This window comes from Antrostomus carolinensis, unplaced genomic scaffold (assembly GCF_000700745.2).
Source record: "Antrostomus carolinensis isolate BGI_N321 unplaced genomic scaffold, ASM70074v2 scaffold5784, whole genome shotgun sequence".
NCBI classification, from domain to species: domain Eukaryota; kingdom Metazoa; phylum Chordata; class Aves; order Caprimulgiformes; family Caprimulgidae; genus Antrostomus; species Antrostomus carolinensis.
In genome coordinates this window covers 28397-48690 of record NW_010312707.1, presented here as the reverse complement: position 1 = coordinate 48690, position 20294 = coordinate 28397, and the positions used below count along the sequence as shown (strand labels likewise).

Genomic DNA, 20294 nt, shown 5'->3' with positions numbered 1-20294 from the left:
TCCAACCCCCACCATTCTGTGATTCTGTGTATAGGCAACACTGAAGACCTGCTCAGTCACCACCAGCTCCGCACCCAGCTGGGATAGTATCGCACAGTTCACCAATAGCATATGTAGTTGCAGGAAGCTGTAGGCATCTTCAGGACTATTATTATATGTTTATTCATCCTTCTAATGATATCCTGTAAATTCCCAGTAATACTAAGGATAAGAAAAGAACATTTTCAAATTATTTCAGTAATTCTAGACCAAAAAAACCCAACATGGGCAAAAGTAGTATAATTTAAAAAACACTTCTAGATCACCTGTGGAACAAAGCAACGCAGAGAAAGACCTAGTATCTTTCATCAAATAATAACAAGAGTACTTACTGTCACTGAAAAGGAAAAATCTGACAGATCTATTTGCTTCCATTTCAAAAAAAAGAGTTCAAATGAATCACTGAAATTACACACAGAGATGGGTGTTTTCAAGATGATATCATGACTGGCCCAGCTCTGACTGTGCAACGCAATTTACTCTATGGAAAGAGACAATTATACAAAACTGTCTAAGCACTTGACATTTCTGAGTCAGCCAAGAATCCAAACTGGTCAAAGCACAGGAAAAGAGGATGGAAAGAACAGATTCTCCTGATTTAGGAGACATCTTTTTTTGTGCAGCCAGATATTGATAAACATTTCTCAGATAAGCAGGTCTGAAACAAAAAGGGCAAGCCATCAAGTCAGGCATCTATCCTGGTTTTTTTTTTTTTCTATTGTTATTATGTATATTTCTAATTAAAACTTATACCTTTGATTTATTTCACACTCTTCTGACATCAAAAGCCTTAGTGAAAAATTTGTTTGTTAGAACACCTGTCACTATCCTGGTTTCTTATGAAATAAATTTCAGGATGCTCCAAGTTGGGGGTGGACTTTCAGAGCATGGTCTGTTGGAAGAGCATGTTCAGAAAACTCACAGATTTCACAAAATTTACACCACTCGCAGCCATTCTGTTGGCTAATACAGTGGTTCAGGGCCTAACACACACTCTTGTTCTTAATGGCTGCTCATATAAAAAACAATCTTCATGAAGAGAGAAAAGAGCTAAGAAATTACATAAAAGTCATTTTTTCTGTATTACAGAACAAAGTACAGCCCAGATCTCATATTCTACATAAATGAAAGACTTCCAGGAATTCTCTTGTTCAAGTCCCAGAGGAATACAAAGATAGAGGATTTCATGTCGCCTGGTTTACTAATTCAAAATTGAACGTGCCCATAACCTTGGCAGTTATAGAAGATGCTTTAGTCAGCAAATTGCATACAAACACTTACACCATAGATGGTAACATGGAGTCCCACAAAAACATCTTTTTCTATAGCAAAACTGCTAAAGAAACCCAATCAGAAGCAGTCAGCTTCACATAAATTTTAAGCATTGCTAGATTCACTCAGAGTTTCACTGGGACAGACCCCATTTGGTATATTATGAAAGCGAGAAGCAGAATGCACAGAAGCAATCAAAAGTGCTAGTTTCAAGGGGAAACAATCGGCTCAGACAGGGTGAAACCAGGAAGAGATCTATTTGCCATGCGTTCCTTCTATATTCAAAGAAAAAGACTGCACATATTTCTTCCCTTCCCTAAAAAGCAGGACTGCAACAAAGGAGTAGGTGACATATCAATATTCAGGCTAATGGGGACAACCAACCAAGGCCCTAAATACTCCTTAACTGCTTGTGCCAAAAGGACTTTAAGAAGCAATGCAAAAATCTAGAGAAATAACGACAACTTCATTAAATACAAACTAAAGCAACGAAAGCAAAATGCACACATTCTGCACACACAAGCTTGACAAAATGGCAGAAAACAAATTAACAATAATTCTACTACAATTTCTGTGAAATATAAGCATCTGTTAAATGTTTAGAAGATATTCAGTATCTTTTGAACATTCTGTAGACAGACTAGCTTTACCCACTGAAGAGCTCAAAATTCTCAGGGTATTTACTAGTACACAATTAGAAAGGAAATTATTAATATGCAGTTATAAGACCAACTAATCTTTACATCTGGAAAACCAAAGTTTCTTTCTGAAGTTGCTGATAAAACAATATTATGAAAATGTTCTAGTCTTTTGAATAGAATATTCTCTTTTCTTGGTAAAGAAAAACAAAAATACCTTTTGTTCATTCAGCAGGTCTGTAATGGTTTGTGACATTTCATCCAAACTCTGTGCTGCCTTTACCAGGTTATGTAGAGCACGTACATGCTGGTGAAGAGGTTCAAAGTCACAAAGTATGGGAACCCTTAAAAACAGTATAGCATTATTATTTTTTTTCCCCCACATTGTTAATCTAATATTCAAATACATGATTATGTGTATATTCCAACAAGTCTAAGCTTCCCTCTTTATAAAGTTTGCACTTTCTTCATTTAATCTATTTTACATTGAAAATAAGACCACCTGGTATTTGTGTTTTAAATTAAGAACTCTGAGAGCTTTTAAGGAGTAGATAATGATAAACACAGTGATGAGGAAGTAATATGTCAGTCTTTCCTTCCGAGGAAAGGATTTACCAGCAGTACCTACAGTTACAATAACAGAAGAGAATTGATAGTGATTAGATCTGTAATTGAAGCAATTACTCTATTCATTGACATTTGCAAATGACTCTAATCTACTCTCCAGTTGGATTCTCTCCAATCCAACTCTTCCTTTGAAGCAGGTATTAACTCTCTACTATTTTATTTTCATGACAGGTAACCTAAATTAAAAGACTGATTAATGTGTCGTGATCACATTGCAAGTACTGCAAGATAAGCTTTCGATTGCAAGTTTTCTATACCTCCAGAAAAGCAATATTTATTTCATTTTTCTTGAGAGTACACATATGCAGAATTTTTAATTTGTTCAGAAACAGAGTCACTGAAATCATGAAGCAGGAGCTCATTTAGACTAACAATATAGTAACAATGCAATGTATTTTGCATTCTCTATTCAATATATAGGGCAAGTGGTATCTAGTGCGTCTTTATAGAATTAGTATTTCAATAACTGCCCAAATATATAATTTCAGAAGACTGATGCCCTGTAAGTAAATAGAGCATTATTTTATTTATGTAGCTCAGGGGTTCACTGCTGACAGAAGATGACTTTGTGCTGTGTCTCATTTTGCCTATTGCTTGCTCTTTAGATGTTGAATGAAAATACCAAGGAAGTACTGCTCTAAAGTATCTTCCGAAGCTCACTGTCTACCAAGGTGTGTGATAGCTTTGCCCACTCAAGTTGCAAGTCCACCACTATCGTCAATATTTCCATCAAATGTAATCCTGAGCCCAGAAACCAGGAGGAACATGACATAAACCCACCTCTATTGCCATCAAGTGGAAAACTATGTCATTACAATTCGGACCAACTAAAAAAGTTTGGTTAGTTAGTGACTGGTTTTCAGACAATACTAAGGCCAAATTCTTCCTGAACTCAGTCCAAATTTCCCAGGAAGGTTGTAAAAATCTCAAACCCAAAAATCAGGCAAATATCAGCAATATGATACTACCGTTTGCATTTTTTTCCCCGCAGAATCACTGAAGAGCAAGCCTAAGCATATAACAAGAGGAATTAAAAGGGTACATCAGCTGTTTCATGATCTAGGGCAAATCCACTATTAAGCAGACTAAGCTCACTATATATATTTTTAATTCCAGCAGCAATACCATAAGGATGGCCAGGAGTTCTGAATCAAAGAGAATGCCAGTACAAAATAAAGGCAGAGAATTCAGCTCCTTGACTGTGCACCAGTAACACGTACTGGTGAACTTGACAGATGACAGCGGAGCATCCACCTTTTGGATTTACCTTATCAGCCTTTCTGGGACTGTGGCCTTGGGGTTTAAAACAAAACAAAACAAACAAAAAAAAAGAAAATAAAAAAAGAAAAAAAGGAATATCTACAAATCTCTAACTGTAGGTCTCTTCTAGGAGGAGGATGATACATGCAGCACCTGATTGTGGTCATACTGACAGATGACTTCCCCGACAGAACCTTACATAAAACTTGTTACTGCCTACTTCTTGCCCACTACCTTGGTTGGCATTTCTCTATCTGATTGCTAGAGGTTTAAGAGATAGGAGTTTGAAGGCTCACTCCAACAGTTAACTTTTCCAGGAAGATATCACCAAGTTCTAGATAAGAAACTAATACTGTCAAGTTACATGTGACACAGAGCAGTAGCTTTCCTGACTACATTTGCATGTCTGCCTCATTGTTGGGAGATAAGAAAAATGGAAATAGAGCTTTGCTCAAAATGATGGACTTCCATAGACAGCAGAGGCACTTAGAGAATACACCTTTTAGTAAAATCAGTCTGTTAGAGAAAAAGCAATAATTGAACACAGGAGATCTCTATGATCTCATAGTGGGCTAAAGAAATTTCTTATATTTCCTCCAGAGTACCACTTAACAAAGAGCAAATGAAAACCAATTAAAAAAAAAAAATCAATCTAATTCTGATCTGACAAAACAAAGTTATGAGTTTATTTCCGTTTAAAACTGACAATATTTTTGTTGTTGTTTTTAGCTATAAGGAAGCTTAGAGGAATGTCCAACATCAGTATAAATGTGTTTAAATCAACCATACTTGAGTACATGAAGCATATAGATAATATGTATCTGCATTAAGTCAGTGAAGACCATTATTTAAGAATTATATCAGTTCAAAAAATATCCCTGTCTGTTCCTTATGAAAAATGATCTGGGGAGCGGAGCTGAAGGGGGTGGGAGCAGGGGGAAGCTATTTCCATACCATACAAAGTTTAAAAAGGTGCCTTACCTGAGTAACGGCTGTACTTCTGAAGGACAAAAGGACTGCAAAAACTGCAAGTCATTTAATGAGATATCTGGAAGCTCACTGTCAAATCTTCGAGGTTTTTGTGTCTGTATTAAGAAGAAATTAATTTACACCTTGTTGTTAAGGTAAATAATATCAAGATAACTAAGGAAGGATTAAAAAAGAGCTTAATTAATAACACAGAAAAGTTGGTGTTAAGCTGATCTCTCTCTCAAAAGATTTCAAACTTTTTTAAAGGAACCATGTCTGGCCCCACTCCCTTAAAAAAAAAAAAACCAAAACAACCACCAACCAAACAAAAAAAACCAAACCCACAATCATTTACAGTTATAGTCATTACACTATCCATAGTGCCCTGGGCAGTAGTATCTGTGGTAAGGGACCTAGGACAATCACCTAGTCCAACTTCCTTCCTACTATCAAGCTTCAGAAACATTAATGATGTGTTTAAAAAGTTAAGGGATAAGAAATGGCACTGAAGCTTTATTTATTGAGCTGCTAAACATACAGTCAAGTAATAATGCAGTTCAGTATTCAAAACTGCATTGGTCTGGCTGAGATGGAGTCAAAACCCAGCCACACAAACCCAATAAGGAAACACTGAAATATGCATTCTTATTTTTCCAAGTATCCTTTAAAAAAATCTGCAAAGGATAAGCTGAAAAGGTTAAACAAAGCAAAGTGAGATGGCAACATTAGAATCAGGGAAAGTTATCTTACTTATGTTAAGCAAGCTGTATGAAATCGAAGTTAACGGGCATTGCTTGAATACAGCTATACTTTTTCATGCCTTCACGTTACTAAACAATAAAGAGATGAAAATGCTTTTCCATTCCTTACTTAGTGGTTATAAAAGAACATGAAATCCTTTTACTTGCTTTTACTATCAGATTAATCTTATGGCTGTATGATTCAAAAGAGAGGATCAAATTATCCCTCCTCCTGGCTACTTTTTTCTGATCACTGACAGTAATTTTTTGTTCAATACCACAGACTCCCCCTTAAAAATGAGTTGACAGTTCTTCTCCCACCACACTGCAAGTTACAAACCAATGTTAATACAGATCACCTGAAATAGCAAAGAGCACTAGCTCCCAGCTTCTTTATGTGTGCCAGAGCAATGTGACAGACATATAATTTCAATGAATTAATCTTAGTTTTTAATTTATGAAAGTACTTTTTATTAAAATGAAGTAAAACCCAAAAATATATTGAGTACATACACAAAAGGATGGAGGCCAGGAGTCAAGTCCTCTAAACAAACGATTCCTTAGAAAAGACTTCCCTGAGCAAAGAAAAAATCATTATTTAAAGGAAATGCAACATACACACCATGCCTCAAGAGAAACAATTAAGCTACTGCAGTAAGCACCATTAACTATGCCATTTCTTGACAACATAAAAATTGCAAGTGATCACAGAACTTCACACAAAACCCACCATCCCCGTAAAACTTCTCACTTAATTTAAGCCTCTTTGTAACATTCAGTCCTGCAAAAGCCTCAAATCCTTTTTGAAATTTTCATTGTAATCTTGCTAATCTCCTTTCCAAAATTTTTATAGCCTTTTGCTCAATTTTCTTATTTTAGCAGTCATTCAGAATATAAGTTGCAGACTTTGAAGGAAAAAAAAAAAAAAGGTAATCAGATTTCTTTTACCAGCAACTTTTTTTCCTTTTTTTTTTTTTTTTTTTTTTTAACTTGTAGTCAAGCTCTTTAGACACAGGTCTTGATTCTTGTTTCTTTTCTGAAGTAGTATAAAGGAAGCTGTAGCAACACTCCAACATTCAGTAATGGTTTAAAAAGTGTTATTTAAAAGAACTTGCAGAGTTCAAACAGAAACTGCATTCAAATGCAATAATTAGAAATATCATCTTTTATAAGCATTAAACTAATTAGAATTTTCACAGTATTTTGGATGATCTATATGAAACAGTTAATTAATTTGATTAACAGAAAAATATTTTCATAATAGGACCATCTGGCACACTGCATGTATTTCCTATTTAAGTTATAAAAAAATATATAGGTATTTAAACTACAAAGACAAGTCATATGTAATCACAATTCTGATTTCACAGAAAAGAAAGTACTTACTGAATAGTTTACCAAAAGATTCCCTTTTTGCCTTTTCAGCTTCATATAGGTGTTTCCCATCTTTTATTAAAGCACCCGCCCACTGTTGAGGGAAAATATGTAGATATTTGTTAGTTTATACATTGACACAAAGGTTTGGTCTCAAAGTTTTCCTTACTTACCTCCCTGTAGTGTTTTATGAACATTTTTCTCCTCACAACCTCAACAACAGCTAGACAGTACATTTGAGGAACAGTACTGAGAGCCTCTACAACTTTGACCCTTTCTAGGAGCTCTGTTACAAGACGAAGCAGGGCTTGTAGTTTCTCTCCATCTTGGTCAGCATGAAGCATTACAAAACAACACCACCTATAAAAGTAGGTTACACTTTAGAAGACAACAACTTAGTCATCTTTTCTGCACTTAAATTTCATTAAGATTAGCAACGTATCTCAGTGAACACCATTTTATATGAGACAACAAAAGGCTATCTGGAAGTACCAAGCACTTTAGAATTCAGTAGTTGCCTTGCAGTTCCCTGATAATTTCTCACAGTAAGATATCCATATCAGTGCTCAAAAAATGAACACTTACCACCACTTGAGTTAAGGTATTGGTTTTGACGGGTAATGCTCTTAGTATACATAACCTTAGGAGGAATGATAATGTAACTTTCTCCAGAAGAATTTAAAAAGCTGGTACATCCAGGGCAAAGAACAGACTAATATGTTTAAAAATCTTAAAAATATTTATTGAAAAGCATTAGCAAGAAATCTTAAGGGTAGGGATATTGTCAAAGAAATAAGATTAAAACACTGTCTGGGAAGTTCACATCATCTACTCATGCACTACAAATAACAGCCCCTGTAACACAGAAATTCTCACACCTTGTAACCACATCTTCAATTGCCTTATTAATACAATCAATACATTAATTTCAAGCACAGACACCAACATAACTAAATCACAAGGCAACTACTGAAAAGGTGATCAACTGGTGCGTTTGAAGGGAAGCATTACAGGTAGCAACTCTGCCACCAGAGAAGGCATAAGGTAAAAGTATACCCCATAGGTAACAAAAAAAAAAAAAAAAAAAAAAAAAAAAAAAAAAAAAAAAAAAAAAAAAAATTGTTTTTATTGACAGAAGTGAAGTAAAAGTGAAACAACAAATACAAACATGTAAACATTAAGCAACTAGGAACATATACTAACAGAGAAACCACAAGACATACACTGTTAACTTTTTCATAGTAACAAGTAGTAAGAAATAAAAAGAGGGCATTACACAAAGCCAACAAGCGGCCAGTTCAAAGCACAATGGGAATTACATTTTCCACACAACATATAGTTATGTTGTGGAACTTGCAAAAAACAGGACTCTGTGGATTCAAAAAGTTGGACCAGTTCATGGAAAAAGCCCTACATCAGTAATTAAACACAGAAGAGCTGCTTTTAGATAGGATATTCTCCTCTAAGAATGTTTACATATAGTTAGGTTTACGTTCTTTCCTCATTATTTGATTCCTATTATGGTCATTTGGTATTAACTGTTAGCGAAGACAAGCTAGAACCTTTGGTTTGACCCAAAACACAGGGATTGGTTTTTTGTTGGGTTTTGTTTTGGTTTTTTAACATCTATGCTTTATTCTTCTCTTCAGATCTTCTCTTTGCATTCACTCCTCACACCTCACTAGCTTGTTCCTTACAAAGGGATGCAAGTCCTTTCCTCTAACAACTTACGAATTAAGTGCATACTACACAAATACTTTAACATATAGGAAATAAAAGTGATATTTATGGCAACCTAGGTTCTATGTACCATCCCTAAACACCTGCTACAGTGAAAAAAGTGCAAAAAAGTCACCTTTTCATCATGGTAAGAGCAGATGCATAGGCAACAAAGACAAATTCACATTTTGATTTACCTAGCAGTAATCTATTTTACAAACAACAGGATCTTCGTTGCTAGTGCACTGTTCATTCTGTTTTACTTCTTCCTGCACCTTATATTTGCCTTGTCTATACAAACTGCAATAAAAAAATAAATCTATTTGATGGGTATCCAGCATGCAAGTCTAACATGGTCACAACATTTTCTAATTATTTGCATAAATCTATTTGATGGGTATCCAGCATGCAATAATAATTTTCTAATTTTAAATAATTTTCTAATTATTTGTTGCTAACATAAGCAAAGTTTTTTCTTCCAAGAATTAAACTGTATAGTTTTCCTATGTATCTGATATGGCAAATTATCTAAAGCTTAATTATTCAAGTGTAATGGGGTGAAAAACTGTATTTCCCACTGAGCAATATAGACTACATACTGCCTTCCATGTTATACAGTAATGATGCTTACATGAAAAATTGCCATTTTTACTGACTGTGACTGGATATAATTATTTTCCATGTACTACAAGTAAATCAAACTACAGGCATACTTTTCTGCTTTGATGTGATCACAAGCTACTGAAGAGTGTTTCACTTATGCTTATTATAATCCTTTGAAAACATCAATATAATTGCCAAATTTTAAATAAGATACTGACAACTTCAGATGTTGATGAGAGGAGAGGGAATTGTATGAAGACCATTTAAACTCCAAGAAAAGTTTATCTTAAAATAATATTTCGTTTCAAACTTACAAGTAACTTCATATACAAACTGAAGTGACCCAACTTTTATTTTCTCTCCCATTAACGAGAACTCTATGCATTATCAAAGATACTCTTATGACACACATTCTTTAAACAGTCTTGATGCAAGTGGAAGCAATATGAAATTGAAAAGTTGTAACTTACTTCAGTCTGACTTGTAGATTATTTGCAAGCTCCTGTTTGGCAGTGGTACATTTCTGCTTAATATCTAACAGTTTTCTGTGATTAGTTAACATAATCATCAGCTGATTTGCATGACTCAAACACAAATCAGGCAGCACAGAAGGATCTTTTAAGTTCTCAGCTCTCTTCTGATTAGCCAAAAATCCCTAGAGGAAAAGAGACACATTTGTTACATGAGCTTTGTGACAACCAAAAAGCATGGAAGTGATCCACCTTCTCTGTAAGAATGCAAGCGTTTTAAAAAACATACTGTGACCATTCAGGAGTATAACAGAATGCTACACAGAGAAGTGTCAAAAGTTGCTTTCTTTTCATTCCATAATCCAGTCCAAATAAATCTTATCTGGTATTCCTCTCCCAAACAGTTATCAACACAACCCTATAAGAACTTTACAAAACTAATCAATACCAGTGAAAGATCACAAAAGTTACTGCAGCAGAAAAGTGTCTACTAGGATGGAGGGGATCAACCATCAATCTGATTTCCGTAAACAACCAGCTTGTTAACTTCTGGTATACGCAAGACTTAACATCAACTGACAGCACATTCAGTACTCCTGTGGGCTAAAGAATGTATTTTTTGCATGAAGAAATGAATAAATGAAACGAATTCTTCTTGAGAGCCAAGATTGCAGCTAGACATCTTATTTGCCTGTAGGAGTTGGGCATAGCAAAGAATTATCTGTTGTGGATGGTAACAGGCAACCCCTAAAAGCGTGAGGAACAAAACAGGCAAGATGGACTGCCTTAGAGAGCCAATTACAGTTCTACAAACTTGTTTATTAAGCCTTTGCTGTCCTATCAAAGAATTCAAAACCATACAATAATTTAAAATGTTTCTGAAGCTGAAGTTGATGAGAACAGTAAACCATAGTTATACAAAACTGATGAGAAATGAAACCACTGTCATTGCTTTACATTCAGTATCAAATCAGCAAATTTGTCATAAGATGTTAAAAAGCACATCTGCAAAACCTGCAATAAATGTATGCTAGTTAGAACAACACAGAAATCAAAGTATCAAACAACTATATTAAGTGTAATGAAAAGGAAGATGATGTACACTGAAGATGGAAGAGAATACTGAAGAGTCAGGCTCTGAGCAACTTATGTACTCATATTTGAGTACATAATGAATGAGTGAGGACCCTCTGGGAAACAAAAGCAGGTTGCAAACATTTGAACTGTGTGTATTATCCAAGCCAAGTGAATGGAAATCAGAAAAGGTGGGAAGAACAGTTACTGAGATGACGAAGAAGACGGCCCCATCAAAAGAATTTGGGTTGTTTAGTCAAGGAAGACAGAGACGTTGAAGAAAGATGCTGTGATAATCGTCAGGGAACTGTCAAGCACCAATCGCATAGGTATGAGAGCATATAGATTTGAACTAGCCAAGAACAGTAAGATCTATGATTAATAGATGTTTATAAACATTAGGACAATCAGATTCTATACAACTTTGTAACAGGAACAGAGAAGCCAAGAAAATAATTGTGTTTAAAAAGCAGCTCACTAAGCTTTTTAAATTAATCTCATGGTACAGAGCCTGAAGTTACACAAAACTGGATGCAGTGAGGCAGAAAATCCCCTCCAGCTTTACTCTCAGTTCCAAAAGGCTATTCACGAATTTGAGTATCTTTTGCCATTTCTGTATCTGTGGAACCATCCTTACAATAAAATTTAAACTGAAATTACCCTAGTATGCCAATCAGAAAGAAAAATCTCAATAATCTAAAAAAAGGCCAGTTAAGAAAAACTGCAGTAAAATGACCAAAAAAAAAAAGGTGGGTGAACCCCAATAAATTGTGGACCTGTTTTTTGGACTATGTTTAACAGAGCTAATAGAAGAGTAATACTCCTATGAACCCAACCGATGGAAATTCATTTGGATGTAACAAAATGTTTTGAAAAGCTTCACTACTAATAAGGTAATTAAAAAAAAATCAAACAAGAAAATTTTGGAAAGGATAAGCTATAGGGCAGAATCACACTGAAAGATTAGAGAGGCTCTAAATTTTCTAGAGGCATACTCTTATCACACAATGCCACCTACTGACCACAATTCTATAGTTTATGTTACTAATTACAGCTTCCACAGAGAAAAATAGTTTTTTAATTTAACAAAGCAGCTTTCCACATTAAACCTTAGGGGTTGGAGATAAACTATTCAACTACATAACTCAAGACATAATTTTTCATATAAGGCTGTTTAATGGTTAGTTAATTGAAAAGACTGACTGGAAGCAAAAGAACTCTTAAGACAGGTCCAGGAACAAGCAAATTAACTAAGCAGTGAGGCATTCTAGCAGCAGATGACTTTGTTCCATGGGGTAAGTTTGGTTTGAATTTTAATAATGAACTGAGGTTGGACTAGAAAGTCAACTCAAATTCTGGATAGAACATCAGCTTTTTCTGGTGTGGCATAAAAAAAAGCCTACATTTTCTAATATAAATACTGCCAATGGGATTACCATTGAGATATTCCTTATCCTTCTTCATCCACTTTATTGCTTTATGAACAGAAATAGTTCACTGCTGATAGGTGTGAGGTAAAGGAAAATAACAAGTTGTTTTTTTGGGGTTTTTTTAGATAACATCAAAGATTAACAGTTATCACACAAACTGTGAGCGCTACCTTTAAAAATACACAAGTCCTCACCTGTATTTTTAAATATAATCAAACCCTTGCACTTCAACATTCTTCTTAGATTTCTATGCAGACTATCATTTGAATGAGTAACATGATACCACCTCTATTACCTTACAAGTATCTATTTTTTTCTAAACACTATCCAAACAACTGCAAAGACTGGTACAAAAATAATTCCTAAAACTCAAATAAAAAATCAAGGGATAAAAGTATCTACTAGTACACTTACTCAGTTGTTTAACTACAAATATTTAGTTATTTGTAGCTTCAAAAAAAAAACAAATCCCAGAACAAAAAAAAACAAACACTATCACATTTTATCTGACTGTTCTTAAAAAACCCTGTATCATAAGTAAAGGAACAGACAGTTTAAAAAAAGAAAAGGCAAAGATGAAGATTTGAAAGTTACAGGTCTCTGACAAGCCTTCAAAAGGTACAAATTCTAAATTTACAGTGGCATTTAAACAAGGTGTCAAAGTATCTTTACTTTTAGGCATCTCACTCAAAAGTGGGATTGGTAAACTTGAAGTAGGCTCTCTTCATTCAACTAAAGAGGGAACACAGCTAAAACCAGCACTCACACCATTGGGCCACCAAACACAGGGATGGAAGAGTAGCTTTCCCATCATGCTAAATTCCCTTGGATTTAGTACTGGCCTACAATATAAACACTGAAATTAGCAAACTTCTAAACTTACTCACTGAAATTACCTGAAGATAGGCTCCACTTTTAAACAGTGCTGTCAGAAGCACTGGTAGCACCCACCTTTATGTACCAGCCAGAGGCTGGAGTAGGAAGCTTGGGTCCTATGTGAATGTCAGCCCAGTTCTCTCCTCCTCAAAAGGGGGATTTAACCACCCCACAACAAGGAGACAACATCATTCACTTGCTCCTACTAATGATTTCTGATTGCATATTGGTATAAAATAAATGTCTTTCTTCACTGTCCCAGTTTTGATGTAATGGTGAAAAATCTGAATATCAGATAATGACCACATACAGATTTGAACGTACTTTTAGTTGCAAACAAGGTACCTTCATCACATCCTATTTTTTTCAGCAGCTTTCTGTATTAATATGCAAAATGTTACATAAACACAGCACAACCTGTTTGTGAACCATTCACGAGATTTAACAAGATATACCTTAACACAACAAGAAACACCTTAAACAGTATTTTCAAAGATTTTAAGTTTTACCATATCCTAAGTGATTCTTACTCATACAGAAGAAACAATTTCTAAAATAAAATTACGCTAGATGTATCATATTCCAGAAAAAATACCATATACTGATGTATCTCAGAAGCCAGCAATTTTACACTGGTGCTTTTATGAGAATGCCGATTGGCCGAATTGGCATTAAACATATTTTTCCAATTTATAACCAAGAAAATGCAGACAGGAATTCTTTAGCTATAAAAATATACAGCTTAATGTGCAGTTGACAAAGTTGCAGTGAACTAAAGCTCTGCATGTTCCTACTGCATTAAATCTAGGATATTTTAAGACAATTTTATTTTGTAGAATGACTTTTTCCTCCAATACAGATGAAGCAACATAAATATAAGTCCTTTATTTAAGTTCCAGTGCTGTCCACCACCCCACTGTTGCATTTTCAACAGCCTTAGTGTTTTTAAAAAGTATTTAAATTAAAGTAGTAGTTGGAGTTTCGAGCTGAAAACACAACCACAAGATGTTAAATCTACCAACACTTAAATGTCTAAGTATTATGAATATAGCACCTTTTTGAGCATCTCCAGTGTGTTAAGTTGAAAACTATCTTACATTAAGACATGCCATTGTTTCATCGTAATCTTTAACAGAATACACATATCAAAAAATCTACCATCCTCCAATGTTTCAAACCGAGGTGTATTACCTGAGCAAGTTCTTTTTGTTCATTCACTAGTCTGCTGCAGCTTGCTATCATCTGGTCCAATGCATAGAGCCTATCCTCAAGGCCTTTAATAGCCTTCATGTTCTGATTATCTAGTTTGGCGATAGTTTGTCGACATTCTGCCAGAAAGGGCTGAATGATCCTTGGATCAAGCTGAGGAAAAAAAAAAGTTTATTAGCAGTTGATATAGTGAAAGATGATGCAAGCTAGCTAGATGAGTTTTAATAACTTTAATATTTTATGAAACATCTGTTTCAGAGTTCTGAGTTAACGAGTCTGTGAATTTTATATCACAGCATGAATTTCTTTGAAGTATTCCAACCAGACCATCATTCAAATCGGGATCCTTACAAGGGGAAGGAATATTAGCTGAGGGGACAAGACAGGGTCAGGAGGTGGGGAAGAAGTAGTTTAAAGCTAACATTGGAACACAGTTCACAGAGCTACAATCAAAACAAGTGATGAATGTGACTCAATAGGGAAGTGCAGTAGGGAAGGTACTGTCAAAAAGCTGCAAGATCCATTAGCCTTTTCCCACTAAATGAATGTTTTAATTGATTCCTTAGAAAACAGATCACTTCTAAGTAACTGTAAAACAAGCTATGGAAAAATAACACATTTGCAATACTTTTTTCCTAATAAAAACACATTTTTAAAATTATTCCTTCACAGGTCATTATCCAGAAAAAAGTGTTTGAAACATTAAGAGGCTACCAAAGTTCACAGATATTAACGTTAACTCTTGCAAGCTTCAGTGTAAGAGTAGTGAAGTAAATAAGTCTATTTCCTTTGTTTTAAAAACAATACAGGTTATTGCAACAACTTATATAGGACAGAGTTTACCCTAAACCTAGAACAAATAAGTTAGGAAAATAACCATTAGGTTATTAGGTGCTAGCAGAATATGAAAAAAATTATCCAAATGTATCTAAAATGGTTATGGTATGCCACCTATTATACAAGAGTATGTCCTGTGAGATCATACTAGCTGTCACAACACGGGCTTCTTTTGCCAACATCCAGGTATAATGCTGCTCACATCACAGAGCACACAAATTAATTCTCTGAAAAGAAGCCTCTTACATGAATCAATATTAGCATAAATAAAAGTACTATTTTCCCCTCAATCTATTATTTAACTGTATAAAAGCTTTCATATGCAGCACTTTCTCATTCTGGAAACACCTTTCCAGGGTATAGACAGAGGAACTTTAAGAGGAAAAGAATTACAAATTGAAGAGAAACTACAGAGAACAGGTCTTTCATTCTCTTCAAACAAAAACCCAAAACAAATAAATAAAAGCAAACAAACAAGACCATAAGGGGAAGTACTAGAATCTGGTAATTAGACCAGAAGTTTTCAGATATTAATAATTAATGTTATTACTAGTGTGATAACATACATCAAAGTTTTCTGAAGATTGCAAAGGTCAATTTTTAGTATGTTATGAATGGTCTTATGAATCTTGGTCTTTCTCAAGTGAGTTGTCAATCTTCAAGAACCAGTAATAAAAATAGTCTCTGGGATTAAACCACATTGTTTTTATAGGATCATGTTCATTGCTATTCTATTCACAATTACTCCACTGTGGCATCCTGAATTACTCCACTGCAGCATCCCAAACAGTTTCTTGACAGACAAAATACTAAAGATCATATGGTGAGTTGTTTTTTTTTTTTTTCCTTTTTTCCTTTTTACCTTCATAAACCAATTTTGTTTTCTCTCTTCTTAAAAAAAAAAAAAATAATAATCTATTCCTCTAATTCCACCCTGTAATTTATTTCCTCTATCCATTCTTTTTATCCCATCTTTGACCTAATTGCATCTGTAGCACTCAATTCTACTCTCACTGGTAGATAACATTGCTATCCTCATCTTAACAGGTTAGGAAAGGTAAAGACTTTTATTTAAGTGGCTACAACAGCACTTAACAGCAACATCTGGTTAGCTTCTACTTAACCAGTGCTTTTGCTGCAGCTTAGCTTTCTGCAATTAGAAGTGTCATTCTGTAGAAACACCCAAAGGTTAGAAGAACCAGATACCTAGCACCACTTTGTGCAACACGCCAGTTCTTTCCAGACTACCAGTATCAAAGGTATAAAGTTCATACTCTACTACTTTATACTTTCATGCAAATCTTAACTGAATTCACAGCTTCAAATAAGAATTGCAATCACAAACCATTTGTATAGTTCATATTTCCAAGCAAAGAGCATGGGGAGAATAAGGGGGGAAAAAACATTTTTAAAAAACCAAAACCCTAGTGCCATTTTATTTATTCTAGCTTGCAATGTTAAAGTGTCACCTCAAATACTAAAGGAGCAATTGAATTGCAAGATATGTAGTAATTTCTTTTCCTTTTCAGCTACAGGCCAATTCTGTTTGGAAACTAATTCTAAATCAATGGTAGGCAAAGATTCAATCCTTTGTCTTTGCTGCCATCTAAATAGGGTAAATTAATGTTTTCTTAAGAAAAACTAGGAAATATCACATTACTTCAAAGCTTTGAGTTTTTTGTGAACCAAAATAGATCAAGATTGATCACAGTTGTTCTGGTAGTGGCCAGAACAGTTTGACTAAAGCAATTTCACTACCTGACGATTCTGCTTATGCCAAGAAAACAATAAGAAACTTCATTTTTGCAGAAGCAAACACATTTTTTCCCCAACACAATCAGCTGAAGTTATTTGAAATAAAGGATCTCAGCCTAGTTTTAGATAATAAGGTAAGGACAGAAAAGTACATAACTAAAAGACAGCTCTCTAAAACATGTTATGTATGTCAGATAAGACTACAAGCTGATCAAAAAAGGTACAATAAGTATTTAACTAAAGTGGTTTGGTTTGTTTTTTTTTTTTTTCATTTACATATGCAAACTAGGCTAGACAATGTAAGAAATATGAGCTACAGTGAAAGCAAAGAAAGAAGGAAATTGCTAGGTAAAAAGTTTTTAAAAGGTTATAATGCTCACTGGTTAAATTAATCATTTTGGAAAGTAAAAGAAGTGAGCGATATTTTACTCGACCAGCAGCAGAAATACAAACTGATATGTTGAGCTCTTCTGAGTGCATCTGTATCAGCTAATGAAGAAAGCATATATAGAGAATATGTAAATTTGCCACAATTAACCACACGAATTTGTCCTGTATTTTAACAAAGGCTTCAGTATTTTCACAAAGAACATTAACTTTGGTCCATGAAAGTCTGTACTTTCATTATAAACGTAACTTCTATGAAAATGGCACAGAAAGAAGTAAAGTCACTTTACTGGTATGCTACAAGAAGCTACTGGCTTTCCAACATGAATAGCTACTTGAGAAACAAACAAGATAACACACATTCATTGTGTAAGTATAGATTTTCCTAAAGATCAAATTCTTAACACTCAAGAACTCTTTCCACACCTTCACCCCCTCCCCAGCCTCTCTGCTTTGGTCTCCATTCAGAAAGTTAACTGAGAAACTGGTTACAAAAAGTTGAACTACTTCAAAAACACTGGCATCTGGAAAATAAACAGCAACATTCAATGGAATATAATTTGATTTTTTAAAAATTGTTAACTTACCCTGCTCATAGAATCAAAACATTTTCTGACCAGTGATTCAACATCATTAGGTCTATCTTGAACATTTATCCAGTCTAACAAAGACACATTGAAGGAAGGCTGATCATCATCTTTCAATTCTACTGATGTTTCATTGTCCTGGACAGTAGCACTTTGACCAGATTCTTTAACATCTTTTACGTTTTCAGGATCTGTGCTTTCCAAAGCTGAATGTTCAACTGACTTGCAAAACGAGGCTAACATTGATTTATTGTTCACTTTAGATGTATCAGGATAAAGCACCAATTCAGGAGATTTCCCATCCTCAGTTTCTTCACTTTCTGCCCCTCCATGCTCAGCTGAAGAATCCAGTCTTCCTAAACACTCTCTATAACTATGTCTTGTTAGGCACTCCAGCAGTGGTATCTTGGCCATGATAGAAACAGCAGAACCCAAGCTTTTTTAAAAAGGGTGAAAAGAAAAAGACCATCAGTATCTAGAAGCCAATGTGACACAAAAACTTAGATATAAGCCACTTGAAACATAAAGTACTATTTATTTTAGAATTGAAGCAGATTTCAAAATTAGTTTGTTCATATGGTGTTCAGTATCAACATCATGAGAGGACAGTTAAAGTAGTTACAACTTTTGTTCTCTTCCACTGCCAAATATGAAGTCACAGAATCGCACAGATTGGAAAAGACCTTTAAGATCATCAAGTCCAGTCATTAACCTCACACCGACAAGTTCTCGACTAAATCGTGTCCCTAAGCACTATGTCTACACAACTCTAAAATACCTCCAGGGATGGGAACAAGCATTCTAAGCTTCCAAGTAAACTTATGTTTATAATGCAATAAAAATAGGACAGTTTGACAAACTGAGACATGTTCTTTTTTTTAAAACACACAATTGGGACTTTTATGCTTCCGATCTGCATGAATACCAATGCTTATTAGCAAACATTGAGTGTCTTCTGGCCAACTACTTTTGCAAAGTTTGAATAGTTTCTATATATCTGGTAAAAGCTATAAAGTTCAACTTTTTTTTTCTTTAAAGTTAAAACACATTTATGCTTTTATTTCTTTAAGTATCCAACATCCACTTATACTCTATTAGGCAAAGCACTCATAGTAATACCATAATACTATAATGTTCAGACAGATATCAAAGATTTTCCTTGAAGTAACATCCAGAGTTTCCAGGATATATGTATATATACACATACACACGCACATAAACACACACCCTCCTCCATCCTCAAAGGTATACATATACACCCAAAGTCTGTGCCATGACTTCATACTTTCAACATAGATCATAATTCTTAATATCTGCTTAAGTGTATTAAAAACCAATTAATTCAAAAGTGCAAATATGTATTTTAATGCTGATTAATGTCTACATTTATTATCTAGCTATTTCACATTTGGAAAGACTCCAGCTCTTAAACAGCTGTTCATTAATGAATGTATCTTCCACATAATTCAATACAGGTTTCTGTGTGCTGATGAATACAAGGAAAAAAACTAAGTTAAAAAAATTACTAGCATAGAACAGAAAAAAACTGTTCTCCATGACACATAATCAAACAAATAAATACATGTTTGATTAATTAGAACTAGCATCAAACTTATAACACTTGGAAAATAAGTTTAAAATACAGTAACTCTGGAGATTGAGGCTGAGGTTTAATGGCAAACCTACTGTGTAAGTTTCAACTTGATATCATCTATGGACTGCAAATAGCTTGAATATACATTTTCAAACTTGAAAAGTAGCTTTTGGTAAGAGTATGTACAATCTTCCAAGTTGGCCATTATAGCAGCCCAGCCTTGATGCTGAAGATGTTCATCATGTACAAGACCTTCACAAAAGGAGCAAAGTTTCTTGGCAACCTCATACATTTCCTGCAAAACAAACAAACAAAAAATCCACCAATGCAAATCACTTCAGATTATTAATGTTTCATATAGTTATCACAGTAAAGCGAGACATTTAGAAAATACTGACATAAGGTGTTAAATTTAGACAGCTAAAAAGTTGTACACCTTAAAACTTCACAAAAACCCCCCTTCCTTTATTCCTTTAAAAAATTAATTAGATGACAAAGAAAAAATGTATATATGATTTACTGAGAAATATCTTCAAAACAGGCAGGTGAAAGCTGCATTTCCAAAAAGGTCCCTTCCAACCCATACCATTCTATGATTCTATGGAATGCTGCTAATATAAAACATTCAGTGCACACATGCATGAATAATAATGCCTGTAGTAATCTGATTGAATTTGAGCTGGCAAACAATGTCCATTAAGGAGAAAACTATTGATGAGCCAAGCAGAAGCTCAGAACAAGACAATGAATTGCAAGATGCAGAAGCACAGATGCACAGATGCAGGAAGAGATGCATGAGGAAAACAGCAGGGCAAGTAATCAATTGCAGTCTTC

The 20294-nt window shown here is 34.6% G+C and overlaps 1 protein-coding gene across 1 annotated transcript in view; it reads right to left on the bottom strand.

Annotated features, from left to right (window-relative positions):
• Window positions 1–2166: 2166 nt before the first annotated feature.
• The window catches only part of LOC104524259 (RB1-inducible coiled-coil protein 1-like), a gene marked incomplete at its 3' end in the record, with an annotated part of 33584 nt that continues 15456 nt past the window's right edge, over window positions 2167–20294 (bottom strand). The window contains exons 4-12 of the mRNA XM_010167073.1: window positions 19553–19755; window positions 17867–18302; window positions 14283–14453; window positions 9712–9896; window positions 7093–7279; window positions 6932–7013; window positions 6059–6120; window positions 4818–4921; window positions 2167–2293 (exon numbers count right to left, since the gene is read on the bottom strand). Of these exons, the coding sequence (XP_010165375.1) occupies window positions 2167–2293; window positions 4818–4921; window positions 6059–6120; window positions 6932–7013; window positions 7093–7279; window positions 9712–9896; window positions 14283–14453; window positions 17867–18302; window positions 19553–19755 (1557 nt within the window). The remainder of the gene's footprint in view (window positions 2294–4817; window positions 4922–6058; window positions 6121–6931; window positions 7014–7092; window positions 7280–9711; window positions 9897–14282; window positions 14454–17866; window positions 18303–19552; window positions 19756–20294) is intronic.